The 24,157-nt window shown below is 42.7% G+C and overlaps 1 protein-coding gene across 1 annotated transcript in view; it reads left to right on the top strand.

The window, feature by feature from the left end:
- LOC132818497 (adhesion G-protein coupled receptor D2) overlaps positions 1-24,157 on the top strand; it is a 180,500-nt gene that overhangs the window by 45,849 nt on the left and 110,494 nt on the right. Inside the window, exons 10-15 of the mRNA XM_060829557.1 lie at positions 6,336-6,391; positions 7,046-7,172; positions 18,923-19,026; positions 19,277-19,379; positions 22,258-22,411; positions 23,449-23,582. Of these exons, the coding sequence (XP_060685540.1) occupies positions 6,336-6,391; positions 7,046-7,172; positions 18,923-19,026; positions 19,277-19,379; positions 22,258-22,411; positions 23,449-23,582 (678 nt within the window). The remainder of the gene's footprint in view (positions 1-6,335; positions 6,392-7,045; positions 7,173-18,922; positions 19,027-19,276; positions 19,380-22,257; positions 22,412-23,448; positions 23,583-24,157) is intronic.

The following is a 24,157-nucleotide window of genomic DNA, read 5'->3' as shown; positions in this document are numbered from 1 at the left end:
GTGATTTTTGTTTTGTAGATATTTTTATTGAAATTTAACATTTTTGCAAATTTACAAAAATAAACAAAACTCTCAAATACAAATATTGATGTACAATTAAATCATATATACAATAGTCATAATTTAACAAAGAAAAGAGAAAGAAAGAAAACAAAAAAAGAGAAAAAAAGAAACGAAAAAAAAAGAAAAAAAAAACTCAACTTTCTACTAATCTAACTTATAACTAACCAGAGTGTATACCTAAGTCTCTTACATGCTCGGAATGTATAAACATCAAATATAATAAAACCCGTATTCGCGCAGGATTCCTCTCCCAAGGGGCCCCGGAGCAGCCCGGTCTGAAATCTTCACTAAATAAAAGCCCTTGTTAGGATAGCCGAAATATCTGCATTTATATAATTCAAAAAGGGCTGCCATATTTTATAAAATAATTCAGTCTTTCGGTGCACCATATTTGTGAGGAAGTCAAGGGGGATATATTCCATAATTAATCTGTGCCAATTTGAAAGTCCAGGGGGGCCCTCAGCCACCCAGTTCACCAAAATATTTTTCCTTGCACAGAAAGAGAGAATAGAAAATAGTCTCTTCCCATGCATATCCAGAGATGAGAGGTTCGAAAAGCCCAAAAGGAGAGATACAGGGTCCACCCTAATTTCCGTTCCTAAAATTTCTGTCAGGGTATTTGCCACTTTAGTCCAGTATCTGCGGATTTTCTGACAAGTCCACAGACAATGTACAAGAGTACCCACCTCTATTTTGCATTTGGGACACATTGGAGATGCTCCTGCCTTAAATTTTGCCAGTCGAGCCGGAGCTATATGGGCCCTATGAAGTATCTTTAGTTGGATAGCCTGAGTTCTGTTACAGATAGCAATTCTTCTAGCGTTTTCCCAAATGTCATTCCACATATCCTCAGAGATTTCTAGCCCCAAGTCCTGCTCCCATGTTTTAAGCAGGTCATCCATGTCTCCTGAGACTCCTTCATGTAGCAAATGGTATATAGTACTAACGGAGGATGCCCCCGCTGGTCGTAAGACATTACGTTCTCTGTCTGATTTATAAAGACTATCTATTAATGTAGTCTTCCTCTGTATATAATCTCGAACTTGGAAGTATCGAAAGAGATCCCCATTAGGTATTCCGAATTTCAGACGCAGCTGCTCAAAGGACATCAGGATCCCATCTTTAAATAGGTCCCCTAAGCATGAGATGCCCCTGGATCTCCAGAGTTTAAAGGTGGCATCTGTAATCCCCGGTTGGAATCCCCATGCGCCTACTATTGGTGCATGGGGGGATGTTTTATGTGAGTTACCCTCATTTTGCCGCATTATATTCCAGGCCTTAATTGTGTTTAATATTATGGGATTTTTACAGTGGTCTGTAATGATTTTCCTCTTATCTGAAAATAAAAGGTTAATAAGTGGGTATTTTACTTGGGAGGCTTCGATATCCAGCCAAATTGATTGTGGATCAGATGAAACCCAATCAGCTATGTAACTTAGTAGGGAGCTTAACTGATATTTCCTAAAGTCTGGGAAGTCCAGTCCTCCCCTTGCCTGTGGAAGCTGTAGCTTCTTCAGCTTAATAAGGGGCCGTCTATGGTTCCAAATAAAGGAGCCCAACCAGCCATATAATTTACGTAGGGCTAGCCTTGGCAGCATCAGCGGGAGCATTCTCATAGGATATAAGAGACGGGGCAGAACATTCATTTTAATTAATGCTATTCTCCCTAGCCAGGAAATCGGAAGGTCTCTCCATCGCTGGAGGTCCTGCCTTATCCTTTCCATTAATTGTACAAAATTAGCCCTATACAGCTGATCAAATACTGGCGTGATAAAAATACCTAAATATAAGAAGCCCTCCAGGGACCAACGGAAGGGAAAAGGGGATCCGTCCATTAAGTGGGGTATCATAGCCAGACCACCCATTGGCATGGCTTCCGATTTTGAAAAATTAATTTTATAGCCTGAGAATGCACTAAATGTATTAATAACTTGAATTAGACGAGGCACTGACATTAAAGGATTACTGAGGAATAAGAGAACGTCATCTGCATAGAGGGTAATTTTGTGTTTACCTGTACCAATCCTTGGGGCCGTTATATTAGGATCAGTCCGGATGGCTTCTGCTAATGGTTCGATTATCAGTGTAAACAACAATGGTGAGAGAGGACATCCTTGACGGCAGCCCCTACCCACACTGAAGCCATCCGATCTTAACCCATTAGTAATAACAGCTGCTTTGGGGTCATTATACAATGTTGAAACCCATTTGGTAAACACCTGTCCAACGCCAAACCTTTCCAATGTGTAAAATAAATATGACCATTCAACCCTATCAAATGCCTTTTCCGCATCCAATGAAATTACTACTCCTGGTATCTTTCCCTGATGACAGGCTTGGATCATATTCAAGACCCTTCTGATATTATTGGATGATCTGCGGCCCTTAATAAATCCCGTCTGGTCCTCCTTTATAATATATGGCAGTACCCTTTCTAGTCTTAGTGCTAACATTTTTGAGAGAATTTTAAAGTCTACATTTAGTAAGGATATTGGTCTGTAAGATGCACAATCTTCTGGGTCTTTTCCTTTTTTGAGGATAAGAGAAATATTTGCTTCTTTCAGCGTGGGCGGGAGACAGACCTGACTATGCGCAAAATTATACATATCCATAAGTGGGTCAACCAATATTCCTGTAAATTCTTTATAGAATTCAGCTTGAAAACCATCCGGGCCCGGTGCTTTTCCGCTCTGAAGTTGCCTAATTGCCTCAAGTATTTCTTGGACTGTTAAAGGGGTATTTAGGGCCGACACCTGTTCCGGAGTCAGGCCCGGGAAGGTCAAATTTTTAAAAAATGACTGCATCCTCCTAATCCTATCTTCACAATCCTGCGATCTATATAGTTCAGAATAAAATTCTTTAAAGGTCGCATTGATCTTTTTATGATCATGAGTCAGGGTACCTGTACTTTCCTTGATGGTCGGAATAGTTTGAGGGGCTTTCTTTTTCTTTGCAAGAAATGCTAAGTATCTACCCGGTTTGTCGCCATATTCATATAATCTTTGTTTCGCAAATAATATTTCCCTTTTAGCCGTTTGAGTAAGCGCGGTGTTTAAAGCTGTCCTAAGAGCTGTAATCCTCTGCAATTTTGTGATAGAAGGTCTATCAGCGTATGCTGTTTTGGCTGCTTTTAGGCGAGCTTCGAGCAGACGCTGTTGCTCTCCCTTCATTTTCCTCTGGGTCGCTGAATAGGAGATGATCAAACCTCGTGCATAAGCTTTGATGGTCTCCCACATCATTGACGGATTGCTAGCCGTACCAGTATTAATTTCTAAAAAAGTTTGAAGTTCTTGGGAGAAGTACTTTAAAAATTTGCTATCTTTTATCAGGAAGGGGTCCATACGCCAATGCCGAGCAGATGTCCCATTGTTCTTTACCTTAGTTTCCATGTATACAGCGGCATGGTCAGAGATTGCTATAGTACCTATTTTACAGGTTGCTATAGAGTTTAGAAAAATCGATGGGGCAAAAAACATATCAATTCTTGTGTGACATTTATGTGGATTAGAGTAGAAAGAAAAATCTCTACCCTGTGGATGGAGACATCTCCATACATCTACCAATCCTAATTCTTTATTCAGGTCCGCCAGTTGTCTAGATCTGGGAGATACTCCAGCGGCACTCTTGGGAATCCTGTCTATTTCTGGATCCATAATACAATTAAAGTCTCCCCCTATAATTGTATGACGGGCACCAAAGGCCATCAGTTTTGAAAAAGCTTCCGTTATGAATTTAAAGGGGTGTGCCGGGGGGCAGTATACATTTAAGATCCCATATTCCTCTCCATTTATGAGGGCTTTAATCAAAATATATCGTCCAGATTCGTCTTTTATCTGATTTAGAATTTTCAAAGGGAAGTTCTTCCGGACAAGGATAACGACTCCCCTGCTTTTTGAATTAAAAGAGGAAAAAAAGGCCTGATCAAATCCGCCCTGTCGTAATTTTAAGTGTTCTTTATCCGACAGGTGTGTCTCCTGTAGGAGAGCTATATCAACTCTCTCCTTCTTAAGATTTGATAATATTTTCTTCCTTTTAACTGGCGAATTACTCCCCCTGACATTCCAGGTGCACCACTTAACCGACTGTTCAGCCATAATCATCTGGACAGATCCGAGACCCCTCGGGAGGGGAAACCCTATCTAGAACATCCCGAGCATGGAGCATACAAGATTTACAAAAGTAAAGATTCTCTGATACACTCAAAACAATATAACAAAAAACTCTTTCTAAGTATAAAAAATATAAAACATTCCGAATTGGAGATTTTCTCCCTTGTTCCCAGGGAGCGTCACTTCCTCTCCCACAGTCCATCTTACCCTCTTCCAGCCAGTGCCCCACCCTTGACCCAGGTGTTCCTCAATAAAATGAGGAGAATTCAAATATAATATAAAGCTAGAGTTAACAGTGAACACGCCACCCCCACCCACACCCACATCTAAATATATTTGGGAATATTAATACCATATATAACTATAAGATTACAATCTCAACACGTAATACTTAAATATAATACCACAAAATAACAGGGGAAAGAAAAACAACCCCGCTCCTAAAAACAGAAGTAAAATAGAATAAGGTAACCACCTCCCCCCATCAACATTAACCAAACGCCCCAACATATATATATATACATACACACATAGGGGGAAAGATAAGAAAAGATGAAGGGATGTAAACCAAAATAATGGGAAAGGCAGACCAGCGTCCACAATCTCTTACAGCTTATTTAAGAGAGTCCAAGAATTCCTTAGCCTTCTCCGGTGATCCGAAGTTATATATGGATCCTTCGTGGCTAAGGCGTAGCGTCGCTGGATATCGTAAGGAGTACTGGATATTTAAGTCCCTTAAACGCTTCTTCGCCTCATCGAATGCCTTCCTCTTTCGGACCAAAGCTGGGGAGAAGTCCTGGAACAGCATGATCCTGGATCCTTTGTGGGTCATAGCTTGGGGATCTTTTCCCAGATTTCTTGAGGCTTCCAGGAGCATCTGCCTCTCCCTATAGCTCTGCAGCTGGAACAGGACCGGGCGTGGGCGCTGGGTTGAGCCGGGCCCACGTACTGTGACCCGGTAGGCCCATTCTACCCTTACCTGGCCTGATCCAGCCTGCAGATTTAAAAGTTGTGGCAGCCAATGCTCTAAGAATGCTGTTAGCTGGCCTCCCTCTTCCTGCTCAGGAAGGCCCAACAACCGAATATTTTTTCTACGACATCGATTTTCGAGGTCATCAATGTGGTTTTCTAGGTTCTGGACTCGATTCTCGAGAAAACGGATGTGGTCGGCTGTTGATTTTATCCCAGTCTCTGAGGCTGCGGCCTTCGACTCCACCTCTCTGACTCGGCACTCCAATTCCTGAATGTCTCTGCCCTGCTTCTGCAGCTCGGCTGATAGTGCTTCTCTGCTCTGCCGAGACTCATCGATAAAAGCATCAATCTTCGCCTCCCACCTGGCAAACATCTCCTCAAAGCTCATCTTCATTGGTAAATCTCCTGAAGTAGCTGAAGACACCTTTGTTGCAGCTGAAGAGGGAGAGGGTGGGGGAGGGGTCCCTGCTTTCTTAGAGCCGCCTGTTCCCTTCCCTTTACTCATTTTCCAGCTAGTATTAGACTATTTAAATGTACTAATAGGTAACTATTTAAGGTTAACAACTATTATAAATGGTTTAGTGAGTGTGGTGGGGGTGGATAGCCCACTTTTCCCAAGTTTTGGGTAGAGCACTGTGGACTCAGTCTTGCTGGGTCGCCGCCATCTTGGATCCCCGTTGTGTGATTTTTAACTTGAAACTACCTCACTGCTTCTTCACTGTCGCTGAATCAAAATCCTGGAACACCCTTTCACTCCAAGGACTGCAATGTTCATGAAGACAACTCACCACCCTTCCCAAGGCAAATAGGGATGGGCACTAAATGTTGGCCTCACCACTGATGCCCGCATGCCATGACTGAACAAAGTAAAATGTTTTTCTTCCTTCTGTCAACCCCAGTTGAACACCCCTACTGCAGCAGAATCACATCACCATTCATTCATCAGTCACCTGGTGCTTTTGGCATTACCAGTTGGTCAAAGGCAGTTTGCTTTTGTTGTCTCATGTTTGCTTGGAGGATATCAAAAGTGGTCAATCTCATGCGTGTGTCTCCCCCCGAGTCTTGTCTTAATTCAGTGCAGATACAAACACACAGTTTTGGATGAGTTTGTCAAAAGACAATATTGTTGAATTCCACTACTTGAGTTGAGTGTGAACTTGACACAACTATTGTGTTATGCTCTTTTTCAAGGTTGGATATTCAAAAGTGGCCATCCCAGCTTGTGTGTTTTGGAACTTCAGTCTTCTGTAAGTACCCTGACATTTGCCCAGTGCAAATCACTATATTTTGTAAGGATTGGAGAAATGTCTTATAACATAGGTGTTCTGTTATTCCTGAAGGTCGTTGCGCACACATTCATCTTTTATTCTGGGCATGCTCTATGTAATACTTTACCCCAATTGATTAAAGTCATCAGATTATTGGCATTGCGTTGCAGTTAGAGAATACTTTCCAACGTTTTTGATTGTTGGGAGGGAAAGGAATTGCTGTGTGACTAACACAGATTTCCACACCATTTTTTTCCCCTTGTAGTGAGAAAAAGGGGGAAAATAAACCCTTCAAATCCAGCTGGCGGTTCCTGGATACCTATCAAGAGGAGGAGCCTGCCTCCTTTCCTCCTCCTTGTTGGTACTTAGGCAGTTAGTAGTGCTGTAAACCTGAAGTAGGAATCAGCTGAATTAACGTTAACTTGCCTGAATGTGTGCTGATTCTATTCCATATTGGGTAAGACATTTCCTTGCTAATTTTCTGAAAGCATTCAGAGTACTGTCAAAATGGGTCTGTGCATCCCAGCTAATCACTAATTCTGACAAAGCATCAACTTATTGAATGGATTGTTCAAAAGTCGAAAAGAATTGGTATTATTCAAAGGTTGTATGATCTTGTAATGTTTATTTCAGAGATGGACAGTATGCGGGATGGTCAAACCAAGGTTGCCAAGTGATCCAGTTTGAGTCTGAGATCACAATCTGCTTCTGTAACCACACAACCAACTTCGCTGTGTTAATGCAATTCACAGAAGTACAGGTAGGTTTACACTTAAAGGGAGGAGAGTGCATGTTCCCTGCCATTGAAAAAACAGCCCAAGGGATTGTTTTTCCATTCTGGTCTGCTTATTTGAGTAATGTGTGGGAATTGGCATCTATTTCCCTTATTCTCATCTATCCTGAGTCTGGTGTGAACCAGTCTGGGTTTCACAATTTGACTGACTAATTGAGATTGATGTGTTGATAGACCTGACTAGAAATAATTTTCCACATTGGAAACAATGTGGAGCTTGTGTGTGTGGATTAACACTCAGTTGAACATTTGCAACATTGAACCAATAAAGCTTTCCTGACAATCTAACATAACACAACCACAATTTGACACTTTTCACACGCATTAATAAGGTTTGTCTGCTTGTGACACACTGTCTAAACATGGCTGGTTCTGAATAAAAGTGCTTGCTACCTAGAGAAAAGCAACAAAGAAATCATTTATAGCCCCGCATTAAGTGAAATCAGACCAAAAGGAAAATAAATTATCATGATACCCAATGTCTGCTGTATTCAGAACTTTATTTGCACAAGTTCAAGATTTGTTTTATAAGAATGTTTGAACTTCTCATTATTTTTGATGTGTGATTTCCCAATTCATATCCTTATATTCATTTAAGCATATGGGTCGTTTCATGTGACATTAATCAGTGAAAATAGATATATAGAAAATAAGATCAAAAGTAGGACATTCAGCCCTTCCAGCCTGCTACTTCATTCAGTATGATCATGACTGATCATCCAACTCAGCACGCTGTTCCTGTTTATTCCTTTGATCCCTTTAGCCCTATCATTTCAGGGTATCCATAGGTGGATAGAACATCCCATAGGAGTTCCCTTAATACTGAGTCAAAGGCTTTGGTGCGGTCAATGAATGCCATCTGCAAAGGTTGAACTTGTTCACAATATTTTTCTTGGAGTCGAATTTGAATCCTGAGACTCCTTCACGATGGCATACTTGCCACAGTCATGGTCAGACATGTGAGCCTTCTCAAGTCAGATCAGGAGTAAAACAGGGATATGTGATTGCCCCAACTTTGTTCACCATCTTTACTGCAACAGTTATCCACATCATCAAGATGACCTACCATGAGGAATCAAAATTGTCTACAGAACAGATGGCAGAGTTTTCAATCTTGACTGTCTTTGATTCAAAAACAAGGCATCTATGAGTTCCCTCATTGAGTTCCAATACGCAGATGACAAGAGCATTTCAGCCCTCTCAGAAAATCACTTACAGCAGATTCTGACTTCCCTCAACTGTGCATATACAAAACTTGGACTTACCATCAATTTCCAGAAGTCTCAGATCATCTATCAACCATCACCAACTAAGACAAATCGGGTAGAGCCATCAATTCAACTTGGCAAAACAACCCTGGAAAACGTGGACCAATTTCCGTTTCTTGGAAGTCACCCCTCCTCCAATGTTGGCCCTAATGATGAGATCCAACATTGTCTTAAATGCGCTGGAACAGCTTTTAGATGTCTCCAAATAAGAGTCTTTCATGATCGTGACATTCGGACAGACACCAAAATGTTAGTGTATAAAGCAGTGGTGATCCCAATGCTCCTGTGTGCATTAGAAGCTTGGACAACTTCAACATCTGAAGGTACTTGAAAATTTCCATCAACGATGCTTTTGAAACATCTTAAATATCTGTTGGGAATATAGAAGAACCAACGTCAGCGTGCTGAATGAAGCAAAGACAACAAGCATTGAAGACTACGCCATCAAGAACCAACTAAGATGGAACGGTCATGTTGTTCAGATGAAAGACGAATGTCTGCCAAAACAAATCTTCTACTCTCAGCTTAAAGAAGGAAAATATAAACGAAGCAGACAACAGAAGAGATTCAAAGATGTTTTAAAAGCCAGCATGAAGAAATGTAATGTCAACATCAACAATTGGGAAACCAATGCCAAGGACAGCAAACTCTGGCAAACCATCGTCCGGGAAGGAACAGCAACTTTCAAAGCCAGCAGATGTACAGAGCTCGAAAAGAAAACAGAAAGTGAGGCTGCAACAACCAAAGCTCAATCTGCCAGCTGGAACTATTTGTAGATGTGGAAAAACTTACAAAGCCAAGATTGGACTCATAAGCCACCTGAGAGCCCATAACTAGATCAACGGAATGAAGACCATCAATCTCGACCTCGAGAGATGGCCACAACGATGATGAATTATATCTACTTCGTGGAAACATTCAATGCTTTGGCCTTGACCTCATTCTGTGGCAAAGAATTCCACAGGCTCACCCCTCTCTGGATGAAGAAATTTCTCCTCATCTCAGCCCTAAATGGCCTACATCATATCTTTGGACTGTGACCTTGGTTATGGACTCCCTGGTCATTAGGAACATCCTTCCATCATTGTCGTTCTGGCAGTGGTTGGCTAGCTGGACAGCTGATTTGCAATGTAGAGTGATGAAAAGTGTGGGTTTGATTTCTATACTGGTTGAAGTTACCATGACGGACTCTTCTCAACCTCTTCCCTCACCTGAGGTGTAGTGACCCTCAGGTTAGACCACCACGAGTTGTATCTCTCTCTAATGTGGGAGTAGCTCTGTGGTCTGGTAAGACAACGGTGACTTGACTTCTACTTTACCTTTCTGCGTTTACCCTGTCTAGTCATGCCAGGTTTCTATTCAATCTTCTCTCATTCTTCTAATCCATTGTCTGATGTGATCCTGTCTTGATTCATATGTCTGGACTGCTATCCAAGGAATTAGTATGGTAAACCTTTGCTGCACTGTCTGCAGAGCTAGAACATACTTCTTCAGATAAGGAAACCAAAACTGCACACAATACTCCAGGTGTGGTCTCATCAAGACCCTTTTCAATTGCAGCAAGACATCCATGTTCCTATACTTGAACCCTGTCACTCTGAAGGCCAACGTACCATTTGCCTTCTTTACCGCCTGTTGCACCATGCGTGCTTATTTTCAGCGACTGGTGTACAAAGATATCCAGGTCTCGTTGCCCCTTCCCCATTCCCAATCAATCACCGTTAAGATAGCAATTTTTCTTTGTGTTTTTGCATCAAAGTGGATAACCTCACATTTATCCACATTATGTTTCACTTGATGTGCATTTGCCCAGTCACTCAACTTATCCAAATGGTACTGAAACACCTCTGCATCCCCCTCACAACTCGCCCACCCAACCAACTTTGTGTCATCTGCTAACATGAAGATATTACATTTTGTTCTATCATCCAGATCATAATTATGTGTTGTGAAGAGCTGGGGTCGAAGCAATACACTCTTCCAGTCACCAGCTGCCACTCAGAAGATGACCCATTAATTCCTGCTCATTGTTTCCTGTTTGCCAAGCAGTTTTCTCCATATGTCAGTACACTACCATCCCAATTCTGTGTGCTTTAATTTTACATTAATCTCTTATGTTGGACCTTCTTGAAAGCCTTTGGAAGTTCAAGTGAAACACATCCACTGGCCTCTCCTTAACAATTCTACTGGTTACATGCTCGGAAAGTTTCAGTAGATCGGTCAAGCTTGATTTCCCTTTTTGTAAATCAATGCTGACTCCATTCAATTTCTTCACTGTTTTCCAAGTGCTGTGTTAGTAAACATTTTATAACAGACTCTGCTATTTTCCCCAACATTAATGTCAGGCTAAGCAGTCTATAATTCTCTGCTTTTCTCTCTACCTCCTTTTTTAAATTCTCTGGTTACATTAGCTACCCTCCAATCCATAGGGACTGTTGCAGAGACTGTAGAATCTTGAAAGATGACTACAAATACGTTCACAATTTCTCGGGCCAGTCCCTTAGGTACTCTGGAAGGTAGGTTATTGAACCCTGGAAATTCATCAGTCTTTAATCCCAATAATTTCCCCCACATCATTTCTATATTAATACTAATTTCATCCAGTTCCTCCATCTCACTAGACTTTGTGCTACTCAATATTTTTGGTATGTCATTTGTATCTTCCTTTGTGACGACAGAACCAAAGTATGTATGACATTTCCTGCCATTTCTTTGATCCCCATTATAACTTGCCCCGTTTCTGAAGTCAGAAGTCACATGACACCAGGTTATAGTCCAACAGGTTTATTTGAAATCACAAGTTTTTGGAGCACTGCTCCGAGGGGCAGTGATCTGAAAGCTTGTGATTTCAAATTAACCTGTTGCACTCTAGCCTGGTGTTGTGTGACTTCTGACTTTGTCCAGCACAGTCCAACACCAGCATCTCCACACCATGTTTCTGAAGCATATTAGGATTGTTAAACAGTTTTACATTTTCTATCTCAAAGTAAAACCCTCTACAATTTACAAATCTTTTCTCTTTATATATCCTTTTGGTTGCATTTTTGTGGTTTATTATATGTCAGTCTGCATACCATATCCCACAGATCGTCATGTTCTCCTTGAGTCAGCCATCGGATGGTTTTGTGCACCACTGTTTACAGGCTATGATATCACACACTCATATGATGGTTTTGCCTGTCTGGCAGCTCTCCAGTTTGGGAGGCAGAGCCACACAGTACTACCCTCCCACATATCACCACCCAAACAGATATATATCGGACAAAATCAGAAGTTGCTGGTGAAACTCAGCAGCATCTGTGGGAGGAAAGCAGAGTTAAAGGTTTTAAGACCATAAGACAAAGGAGTGGAAGTAAGGCCATTCGGCCCATCGAGTCCACTCCACCATTCAATCATGGCTGATGGGCATTTCAACTCCACTTACCAGCGTTCTCCCCGTAGCCCTTAATTCCTGGAGACAACAAGAATCTATCAATCTCTGCCTTGAAGACATTTAGCGTCCCGGCCTCCACTGCACTCTGTGGCAATGAATTCCACAGGCCCACCACTCTCTGGCTGAAGAAATGTCTCCGCATTTCTGTTCTGAATTTACCCCCTCTAATTCTAAGGCTGTGTCCACGGGTGCTAGTCTCCTCGCCTAATGGAAACAATTTCCTAGCGTCCACCCTTTCCAAGCCATGTATTATCTTGTACGTCTCTATTAAGTCTCCCCTTAATCTTCTAAACTCCAACGAATACAATCCCAGGATCCTCAGCCGTTCCTCATATGTTAGACCTGCCATTCCAGGGATCATCCGTGTGAATCTCCGCTGGACACGTTCCAGTGCCAGTATGTCCTTCTTGAGGTGTGGGGACCAAAACTGGACACAGTACTCTAAATGGGGCCTAACCAGAGCTTTATAAAGTCTCAGTAGCACATCGCTGCTTTTATATTCCAACCCTCTTGAGATAAGTGACAACGTTGCATTCACTTTCTTAATCACGGACTCAACCTTCATGTTTACCTTTAGAGAATCCTCGACTAGCACTCCCAGATCCCTTTGTACTTTGGCTTTACGAATTTTCTCACCATTTAGAAACTAGTCTATGCTTTTATTCTTTTTTCCAAAATGCAGGACCTTGCATTTGTTCACGTTGAATTCCATCAGCCATTTCCTGGACCACTCTCCCAAACTGTCTAGATCCTTCTGTAGCCTCCCCACTTCCTCAGTACTACCTACCTGTCCACCTAACTTTGTATCATCTGCAAACTTCGCTAGAATGCCCCCAGACCCTTCATCAAAATCATTCATATAGAATGTGAACAGCTGCGGCCCCAATACTGAACCCTGCGGGACACCGCTCGTCACCGGCTGCCATTCCGAAAAAGAACCTTTTATCCCAACTCTCTGCCTTCTGTCAGACAGCCAATCCTCAATCCATACCAGTAGCTCACCTCGAACACCATGGGTCCTCACCTTGCTCAGCAGCCTCCCATGTGGCACCTTATCAAAGGCCTTTTGAAAGTCTAGATAGACCACATCCACTGGGTAGACCACATCCACATCCATTGAGTCTGACGACTCTCCTGCTCTGCCAGACCTGCTGAGTTTCACCAGCAATTTCTGTTTTTGTTTCAGATCTCCAGCATCTGCAGTTCTTTGAATGATTACAGATGGGTATGGTTGCTTGGTTCTGTGCTTACTGATATAATTGTACATTACACACACAAATACTTAACAAACTGACTCCATTACCCAGAGAGAGTGAGTGCAGCCGAGATGGATACCGTTTCGTACTGGAATGTCAACGTTAAATGTCATGATGCAGTGTAACCATTTTAAAGTCTGTCTTGTCTGGAATCTGTGACTTAAGATAACCCCACCCCCTTAAACAAACCTCTTTTCTCCTTGAAGAATGAGAATCTCTTTCTGATAACATGTGCAAGGATATATGGGATGCAGCATAACAATTCCCATCATGAGTAGCATGTCATTTTAACATGACCATTTGAGAAGTTGAAATGTCACTTGCCATTTAATGATTATGGAGTTTACCACATGAACAGTTCATTCTGTGAGATTATTGCAGCAAGGGGAGTAAGAAGGACAGGTAAGACATTGTACATTTCATATGCTGTATGTATTGGAAGGCTGCACTAGTATTTGTACAGTAGACAATTGTTACCAGATTAATTGAGGTCCAGTATCCTAAATGGAGCAGGCATTGTGCCAAGAATGGATGCATAGGGCTATCGTTAATTTGTCGAGAGAAAACTTGCTTAAAAAGGAAATCTGTGTCCTTGGATACGGAAAACATCAGTTGTTACCTTATATAGTGGTGCAGAAAGAATCTCAGGTGAAAGGAAAAGTTCTCTTGACTGTTGAGTTTCATGGAATTGACTTGTAAATCTCTTGTTTTATTTTCTCGATCCCCCCGCCATGACCATGTATATGCTCCAGCATGTCTTGACATAGAGATTACAGAATTACGTTGTTTGCCACTGAAGGTTGCATTGCCGGAGAGTCCTTGATTATCTCCAATCAACCAAAATAAACAGACCAGCTAGGGGATATGCTGGAGCATTGAGACCCCCTACTCCTGGTGACGTTTTGGAGCTCTTGAACTGCATCCATCATCGGATGTAGTTTACTGACTCTGCTGTGCTAGGTCATGACCAGAGCAATGGGATTGGTATTAGGGCTATCTTCTAGTTTGGGTTTGATAATCCCCAGTTGTTGGTTGAAAGAAATATTTTTGTTCTGAGTGGGTTTTGAATGTCTGCTAAGAGCCTCATAGGTAGTCACCTGGAAATATGGCATGTGTGGTAATTTGAAATTGTATTTTTGGATCTTCCCAGGCCGACATTATAAAGGTGGAATTGCAGGTGTGGAAGGTTCTTAACAGATCATTTCTATTAGTTTGTGGTCAGTATGGCCAACAAATCTATCTTGTAGACATTCCACAAGTTCCTCTTCTTTGGACCTGCTACCAACCTGATTTTCCCAGTCCACCTGGATTATGAACTTCACTATGATTATTGTAAACAGTGCTTTCTGATATACCTTTTGAATCCCCAATTTATTTTCTGCCCCACATCCAGACTACTGCTAGGAGGCCTGTACATTATTCCTTTAGAAGAAAGTGAGGACTGCAGATTCTGGAGATCAGAGCTGAAAAATGTATTGCTGGAAAAGCGCAGCAGGTCAGGCAGCATCCAAGGAGCAGGAGAATCGACGTTTCGGGCACAATCTTCATTCCTGAAGAAGGGCTTATGCCTGAAACGTCGATTCTCCTGCTCCTTGGATGCTGCCTGACCTGCTGCGCTTTTCCAGCAAGACATTTTTCACCTCTGTACATTATTCCTGTTAGGATTTTTTTTGCAGTTCCTCAATTCTTCCCACATAGATTCTACCCCTTCTGACTCTATACATCATGTGTAAGATGTGTAAAGGGATGTTTTTTGCACTTTGTCCAGTGTTAGTGTTGGCATATAGTGCATGCTGTAAGCTGTAAGGTTGTGGTATCCTCTTGGACTCTATTTATGAGCATGGATGGAACTTTGGAAGCTCCGTTAGCATTGTTCATTGGTTATGTTTTCTTCACATTCTCTGGAAAATTTGACTTCCCATCCATTTCTGCTCACTGTGCTCTTGTAGCTTGCATATACCACAAAATGCTGGACATTGTCTTGGTGGGTGAGACAAGCCCAGCTCCTGCAAGATTTGGATGTACTGCTTCACCACTTGACAGCTGTCATGGCTGTTTCACACCCAGACCCCTGCAGATACTGCTGGCCTGCTGCAATTGGTTTGTACTTGTGTGCTTCTTCTAACAGAGTGTCGGTAATATGTTCCTTAGGTTTTCCAGAAGTGCCTTTCAGAAAGACTTACTCGGTGTAGAGGGAGTAAACAGTTCCATTAGCACTTAGCTGTGGAGAAATCATGTTTTTCATTGGCAGCTGTCTATGAAATAGTTGATCATTTCACCTGAATATGGGTGGTGTGACATCAACTCAAACATGTGCATCTTGAATGGACAGTGTAGTGCTGAAAAAGCACAGCAGGTTAGGCAACATCCAAGGAGGAGGAGAATTGACATTTCGGGCATAAGTCCTTCAACAGGAATGATGAATGGCTTATGCCTGAGACATCGATTCTCCTGCTCCTCGGATGCTGCCTGACCTGCTGTGCTTTTCCAGCACCACATTCTTGACTCTGAGCTCCGGCATCTGCAGTCCTCACTTTCTCCATGTGCATCTTGAAGTTAACTTAAACTTTAAGTTGATCTTCCTAAATCTGAAAAGTCTCGTCAGGATCTTTACAGTCCAGGAATACCGGCAGACTTTTGTCATCTTCACCTTTCGGTGCCCAAAATGAGGATCCTTTTGACCGACTGGTGTTCTTTGCCAGTTGAGCTCAGCAGGTCTGGCAGCATTTGTGCAGAAAAATCAAAGTTAACATTTCGGGTCCAATGACCCTTCCTCCGAAATGACCACTCCCTTCGTGACTCCCTCGTCAGGTCCACACCCCCCACTAACCCAACCTCCACTCCCAGCACCTTCCCCTGCAACCGCAAGAAATGCAAAACTTGCACCCACACCTCCTCCCTTACTTCTCTCCAAGCCCCAAGGGATCCTTCCATATCCGCCACAAATTCACCTGCACCTCCACACACATCATCTATTGCATCCACTGCTCCCGATGTGGCCTCCTCGATATTGGGGAGACAGGCCGCCTACTTGCGGAACGTTTCAGAGAACACCTCTGGGACACCCGGACCAAACAACCCAACCACCCGTGGCTCAACGCTTCAACTCCCCCTTCCACTCCACCAAGGACATGCAGGTCCTTGGACTCCTCCATCGCCAGACCATAACAACATGGCGGTTGGAGGAAGAGCGCCTCATCTTCCAGAGAAACTCAGATTTCTCCAGTTTCCTCATTTTCCCTCCCCCAACCTTGTCTCAGTCAAATCCCTCGAACTCAGCACCGCCTCCCTAACCTGCAATCTCCTTCCTGACCTCTCCGCCCCCACCCCACTCCGGCCTATCACCCTCACCTTGACCTCCTTCCACCTATTGCATCTCCAATGCCCCTCCCCCAAGTCCCTCCCCCTATCTTTTATCTTAGCCTGCTGGACACACTTTCCTCATTCCTGAAGAAGGGCTTATGCCCGAAACGTTGATTTTCCTGTTCCTTGGATGCTGCCTGACCTGCTGCGCTTTTCCAGCAAACATTTTCAGCTTTGATCTCTAGCATCTGCAGCCCTCACTTTCCCTTCCTCAGAATGCTGAGTTATAGGTGGCATTCATTGTTGATGTTATATGGACTTTTCTAACTTTAATGTTGTTTTAGAAAAAGAAAATGGGGAAAATGATTAACATTTTTAATGTAGAAAGCCCACACATATTAGTCTGCGTAACATATTATTACGAATGGTTGGATGGTTCTGAAGTCAGATGTCTGAAAATTATTTGATTCACTAACTGTTTACAAGGTTAAGACATACACAGTCTGGATTCTGCGCTTATTGCTATTACTGAACATTACACCTGCATAATTGACTGACCGCACTGACTCAATTATTATTGTCTTAAAAGTGCAGGTCTAGATTTTTTTTTCATTTATTCCTGGGAATGTGTGTTGTTGGCTGGGCCAGCACTTATTACCCATTCTTCGTTGCCCTTGAGAAGGTGCTGGTGGGCTGCCTTCTTGAACCGCTGCAGTCAACGCGCTGTACGTAGATCCATGATGCTGGTCGGATGGGAATTCTTGAATGTTGATCCAAGAAAAGTGAAGGAACAGTGATAGATTTCCACATCAGGATGGAGACTGACCTGGAGGCAAATTTGCAGGAGGTGGTGTTCCCATGTATCTGCTGCCCTTGTCTGTCCAGGTGTAGGCGGTTGTGGGTTTGGAAGATGCTGGCTAAGGATCTTTGGTCAGTTTCTGCAGTGCTTCTTGTAGATAGCAAACACTGCTGCTCCTAAGTGGGTATTGGTGAATTGTGGAGCTTTTGAAGTGGGCTGCTCTGTTCTGAATGGTGTCAAGCTTCCTGAGTGTTGTTGGAGCTGAATTCATCCAGGTAAGTGAGGAGTACTTCATCATACTCCGGACTTGTACCTTGTAGATGGTGGACAGGCTTTGGGAGTCAGGAGGTCAGTATTTCTAGTCTCTGATTTGTTCTTGTATTTATGTGGTGAGTCTGGTTGAGAATGTTGATAAAGATAACACAATTGAATATCAAAGGGTGGAGGTTAAGAGTGTCTGTTATTGGAGATGGTCATTGCCTGGCATATCTATGTCATACTACCACATTTTCTTGACTCATGTAGTTTTTACCTGCATGGTACACTCACTTATGCATGTTTGGATGGTACACCATTCTCTGGCGTTTGACAGGATTTGCGGAAGCTGTGAGTGGATTGAGGAGCTATTTGGGAAATGTATCAGCAATGCTTGATCTATGATGGTGTAAAGTATCCGTGTGAAGCACGACCACCCCAACTCATCAGTTGACCCAAACATCCTTTTCATTGGAGGCTGCAGGGCAAAATTGTGCAAAAATTGCATTAGTACTACATTTTATGTACTGCTGTGTGGGCATAACTCTGTTAATTGTGCATGTTGTAGAATGTAAAATGACAGTAAAGTAGTGTCTACTGTAATGGAATTCACTAAATCACCAGTTTCCAGCAACATATTGTTATAAAGTCATGGAGTCAAATAGCATGGAAATAGACCCTTGCCAACCATAATCCTAAACAAAACCAGTGCCACCTGCTGTGCTTGACCCATATCCTACCGAATAGTTCTTACTCATGCACTTATCTAAATGTGTTTTAAACATCGTAACTGTACCCACACCCATCACTCCCTTTGGGAGTTCATTCCACACACGAACCACTTTTTAAATCTTTTTCTTCTCAAAAATACCTCCTAATATTGAAATCCCCCACCCTAGGGAAAAGAAGCCTACCATGCACCTTATCTATACCCCTCCTGATTTTACAAAGCTCAATAAAATCACTCCTCAACCTCCTACTGTTCAGTGAAAAATGTCCCAGCCAGTCCAGTCTGTCCTTATAACCCAAACCCTCCATTCCTGGCAACATCCCAGTGAATCTCTACTGAGCCCTTTCCAGCTTAATAATAATATCCATCCTATAACAGGGTGATCAGAACTGGACACAGTACTTCAGAAGATGCCTCACCAACATCCTGTCCAACCTTAACATGACATCCCAATTCCTGTATTCAAAGGTCTGAGCCATGAAAGCAAGCATGCTAAGTGCCTTCTTAACCACCTTATCTACATGTGATGCAAGCTTCAAGAAATTATGTACCTGAACCGCTCAGTCTCTCTGTTCTACAACACTGCCCAAGGCCCTACTTTTAATTACACAAGTTCTGCTCTTGTTTGTTTTACCAAATGCAACACCTAATGTTGGTCTAATATTTTACACAGTGGGGTTTGGCGACGGAGGTAATCTTAAACAAGTTGACATTCATTGGATCTGGAGCCTCACTGTGTGCCCTTGTGGTTACCTTGACCCTTTTCACGGTGCTGGAGTAAGTATTCTATTAAATCAGTTGCGTTATAGATACATTGATAACTCCTGCTAAATTAAAGAACGATGTTTTAATGCATGTTCCGAGAATGTTAAGGTGGCATGACATGGTCACGGCTAAAGTTCATGTGCCTTCGCTACCAGTAAGTTGTACGTTTTCTTGACAATGGCTGAGTTAGCAGATTAATGTTTCAATAGAGTAACAGAGAAGTGCAAACTGACTGAAGTTTTGACTTTACTTAAATCTCTAGTATTCCAAAATCTGACCGAACCTCCATTCACAAGAACCTGTTTGTAGCTCTGATTGCAGCCCAGGTGATACTACTGAGCAGTGACTCAGCAACAAATAGTGAGGTATGTATGTTACAGCCCTCTGTAATGCTCCAGCGTTCAGCTATCAGAATATGTTTCTTGTGGTAGGAGATGCTATGTTACTTCACAGAAGTGTAACAGTAAAAACTAGATGAGGTGGTCCAGGTAGCTGAGCAGCACAGTAATAACTATGAATGGAGGTCAAATGCTAGAATAGTATTGCCTTGCAGCTTGGTGCTTTGAAGTATAGTCACTGAACCACAACAGCCTGCCATGTTTCTCCCAGGTCCTCCTAGATGACCCATAGCAGGGGAACTAAAATGTTAAAAATCTGAACCCTGACTCCAATTTGCCACTTCCAGTTTTAATAGAGACAGAAAGAGAAGTGGTTGACAAAATTTAAATATTGTGAGACTCATTGATATCCACCATTTGAAAGCAACATTGATTTTGTAGTGTAATGATGACATATGAATGAGAAAGGATATTTATCAATGGACTGTTTTACCTAAAGTATTTATTATTGGAAACAGAGAAGAAAACTTTGTATTGAAGTGTAGTAAGCAAAGTGTGCACAGTGAGATCCCAGAAACAGTGACAGATGTCAGAGGCAGGTTCTTTATGCAGAGAGTGGTAAGGGCGTGGAATGCCCCACCTGCTAAGGTAGTCAACTCAGCCACATTAGGGAGATTTAAACAATCCTTAGATAAGCACATGGATGATTTTGCGATTGTGAGTGTGAGTGTGTGTGTGTGTGTGTGTGGGGGGGGGGTAGTGCGAGCTGAGAATAGTTCACAGGTCGGCGCAACATCAAGGGCCGAAGGGCCTGTTCTGCGCTGTATTGTTCTGTGTTCTAATAGCAACCAGCAGCTTGTTCACAAACAAAAACAGAAAAAGCTGGAAAAGCTCAGTAGGTCTGGTAGCATCTGTGGAGAGAGAAATGAAAGTTAACGTTTTGGGTCCAGTGACCCTTCCTTAGAACGTAACTCACCTGGACCTGAAACATTAACTCCAATTTGTCTCCACAAATGCTGCCAGACCAGAGCCTGTCCAGCGATTTCTGTTTTAGCTTCTGATTTCCAGCACCCGCAGTTCTTGCAGTTTTAATTCAGCATTTTATTCAGTTCACTCGCTCGTGCAGGGGAAATGTTCACTGCACTTCTTTGAAATAGCTCCATGGAATCTTTTGTACTTGGCTGAGAAAGCAGATGGACTCTCAGCTTAATGTCTGCCCTGAAGGATGTTGAAAGGGATTTTCTTTGATTTCAAAGCAATTGTAATTACTTTGTGTTTGCTTGGCATTGCATTCCGTGAAGGTGAGATGGTTCCTTTAAAAAGTACAACTAGAGTGAAATCCATGACATTGTGCATGGTTCAGCTGTAAAAGTGGGGGAGAAGGAGGTGCAAGGTCAGGAAGATAAAGAAATCAATTGTGATGCGGTATTCAGCACCCAGATTTCTGCAACTTGAAGGCATGATTCCAGCCTAGTAATACCATTCCTCTGCTCTCAGTATCGAGGAAAGCAGAGTAGAAAGGATGAATAGCATGAAGGGGCCCATATCAGTACTAATGACAGAAACAGAAAAAGGGGTGAGGTCCTGCTGATAGATTTATGGAGCAACTAAGATATTTAATAAATTGGTAGTAAAGTCCAAATTGTTTCTGTTGCCGCGCATGAGTGATTATAAAAGTAGGAGGATAGAGCAAGTGAGTTGTAGCAGGAGTGCTAATGCTGTCAAGTTGAGTAGAGGAGCTGGTTTAAAGTTTTTTTTGGCAATAAGCATTTACAGTCATAGAGTCATAAAGATATACAGCGCGGAAGCACACCCTTCGGTCCAACTTGTCCATGCTGACCAGATATGCAAAATTAATCATGTCCCACTTTTCAGCGTTTGGCCCATGTCTCTTTCAATCCTTCCTATTCATGTACCCATCCAGATGCCTTTAAAGTTTTTTTTAGATTACTTACAGTGTGGAAACAGGCCCTTCGGCCCAACAAGTCCACACTGATCCTCCGAACAGCAACTCACCCAGACCCATTCCCCTACATTTACCCCTTCACCTAACACTACGGGCAATTCAGCATGGCCAATTCACCTAACCTGCACATTTTTTGGACGTGGGATGAAACTGGAGCATCCGGAGGAATGTGGGGAGAATGGGCAAACTTCACACAGACAGTTGCCTGAGGTGGGAATTGAACCCAGGTCCCTGGCGCTGTGAGGCAGCAGTGCTAACCACTGTGCCACTGTGCCGCCTTGTTATAATTGTACCAGCCTCCACCCCTTCCTATGGCAACTCATTCCATACACGCTTGAAAATGTTGCCCCTTCGGTCTCTTATAAATCTTTCCCCTTTCACTTCAAACCCATGTCCTCTAGTTTGGACTCTGCTACCCCACGGAAAAGACCATGGATATTTACCCTATCCATACTCAGATTTTATCAGCCTTGATAAGGTCACCCCTCAGCCTCCAACGCTCCAGGGAAAACAGCCCCAGCCTGTTCAGCCTCTCCCTATAGCTCAAACCCTCCAATCCTGGCAACATCCTTGTAAATCTTTGCTGAACCCTTTCAAGTTTCACAACATCTTTTCTATGGTAGGAAAGCAGAATTGCACACCGTATTTGAAAAATAGCCTAACCAATGTCCTGTACAGCCGCAACATGACCTCCCAATTCCTATACTCAGTGCTTTGACCAATAAAGGAAAGCAAAACAAAAGCCTTCTTCACTATTCTATTTACCTGCGACTCTACTTTCAAGGAGATATGAACCTGCACTCCAAGGTCTCTTTGTTCAGCAACATTCCCTCAGACCCCGTTAGCATGTAAACCTTGTCCTGATATGCCTTTCCAAAAGGCAGCATCTCACATTTATCATCATGAAGCAGCTTATCTATTCCATCTTATTCTCTCCAGGCTGCCTGTACTGCTGTGACTGCCCTTCTGCACTTGTTCTTCATGGCTGCTTTTGCATGGATGATGGTGGAGGGACTGCTCCTCTGGAGTAAAGTGGTTACTGTCAATTTAAGTGAAGAACGGAGAATGAAGTATTACTATCTAATAGGCTGGGGTAAGTTTTTTTGTGAAGATTCCACACAATATCTGTTGATACTGTAGTTTCTAAACAACTTGTAATTCCCATCTCTATTTGTTCAAATCTGCCTTCACTTGGAATGCATAAAAATAGGGCTGAGTTCAGGGACACCTTGCCTGAGAAATCTGTTAGGATTCTTTGAGAAGGCAACGAGCAGGTTAGACAAAGGAGAGTCAATGGACATGCTCTGTTTGGATTTCCAGAAAGCCTATGACAAAGTGCCACATGGGAGGCTGGCAAAGTAAAGTAAGAGCCCAAGGTATTTGGGGCAAGGTACAGGCATGGATAGAGGCTTGTCTGGCGGAAGGCAGAGTGTGGGGATGAACGGGTCTTTTTTCAGGATGGCGGCCAATGTCTTGTGGACTGTATACAGTGTACAGAACCTACAGGTTCAGTTGGCAGTTAGGAAGACATATAGAGACATACTACTGAGGCTGGAGAAGGCTCTGCTCAGACTGCATATAGAATATTGTGAGCAGTTTTGAACCCAGTATTTAAGGAAAGGTATGCTCGGAAGGGGTCTAGAGGAGGTTTACAAGAAAGATCCTCGGGATGAAGGCTTTGTCATATGAGGACTCTGCACTCAATGGAGTTTAGAATCTGGGGAATCTGATTGAAACTTACAGAAATACTGAGACACCTGGATAGAGTGGATGTGGAGAGGTTTTCACTCGGACTAGGACTGTGCAGTGACTAGGACTTGAGGGCACAGCCTCTGAGCGAAGGGATGTCCATTTAGGATTGAGACAATGAGGAATTTCTTCAGCCAGCAGGTGGTTAATCTATGGAATCATTGCCACACAGAGTGATGGAGGCTATGTCATTGAATGCATTTGAGACAGAGATAGATTGGTAAGGGGATCAAGGGCTATGGGAGAATGCAGAATGGGGGTGAGAAACATCAACCATAATCAAATGGTGAAGCAGACTCGATGGGCAGAATGGCCTAATTCTGCTCCTATATCTTATGGTCTTGTGGTCTTATGAAACAATTGTTTGCCTTTCTGACCTAGGTCTCCCTGTCCTAATAGTGACCATCACACTGGCAGCAGCACATGACAAGTACATTTCAGACAGACACTGTTGGTTGAATGTTCACAATGGAGTGATTTGGGCCTTTGTTGGGCCAGTTATCTTCATCATTATGGTAAGAATGCAGTCATACTTAAATGTTTTAAATCTGCTAACTTCTAAGGCCAAAAATCTCAAATCAGTGCATGTAACTATTCATTGAATCATACAGTAACTACAGCACTGGAGGAGGTCATTCGGTCCATTGCTTCCTCTGTAAAAGGACAACTCAGCCAGCCCCAAACCCTTGTCTTTTTCTTTCCAGCCTTGTTTCTCTTCAAAGGAAATGGAATAATTATTTGAAAGCCGCAGTTGAAGCTGACTCCACCACAAAATTCAGGCCTTGCATTCCAGATGCTAACCACTTGATGTTGGCAGTTGCAGTGTTTTTCCAGTTTTCTTCATCGAGACCTTCCCTAGTTTACATCTGGTACATGATGCTCACACACAATGTATTTATCGGAGATCATTCAAATTTAGCTTTGTGCTGTGAGATAGAGGATCATGGCGGCAGGCTCACCCTCGAACTACAGTGAACTAACAAAGCTCATACACATAATACTCCAATTCAATGGCTTTTGATTTTTTTTCCACAGGATTTGAGGATTGCAGGCAAGACCAATATTTGTTGCTTATCCCTAATTACTCTTG

The sequence above is a fragment of the Hemiscyllium ocellatum genome, chromosome 9 (genome assembly GCF_020745735.1).
Source record: "Hemiscyllium ocellatum isolate sHemOce1 chromosome 9, sHemOce1.pat.X.cur, whole genome shotgun sequence".
Lineage (NCBI taxonomy): Eukaryota > Metazoa > Chordata > Chondrichthyes > Orectolobiformes > Hemiscylliidae > Hemiscyllium > Hemiscyllium ocellatum.
Note: the sequence above shows the minus strand (reverse complement) of the source record. Positions and strands in the feature narration are given on the sequence as shown.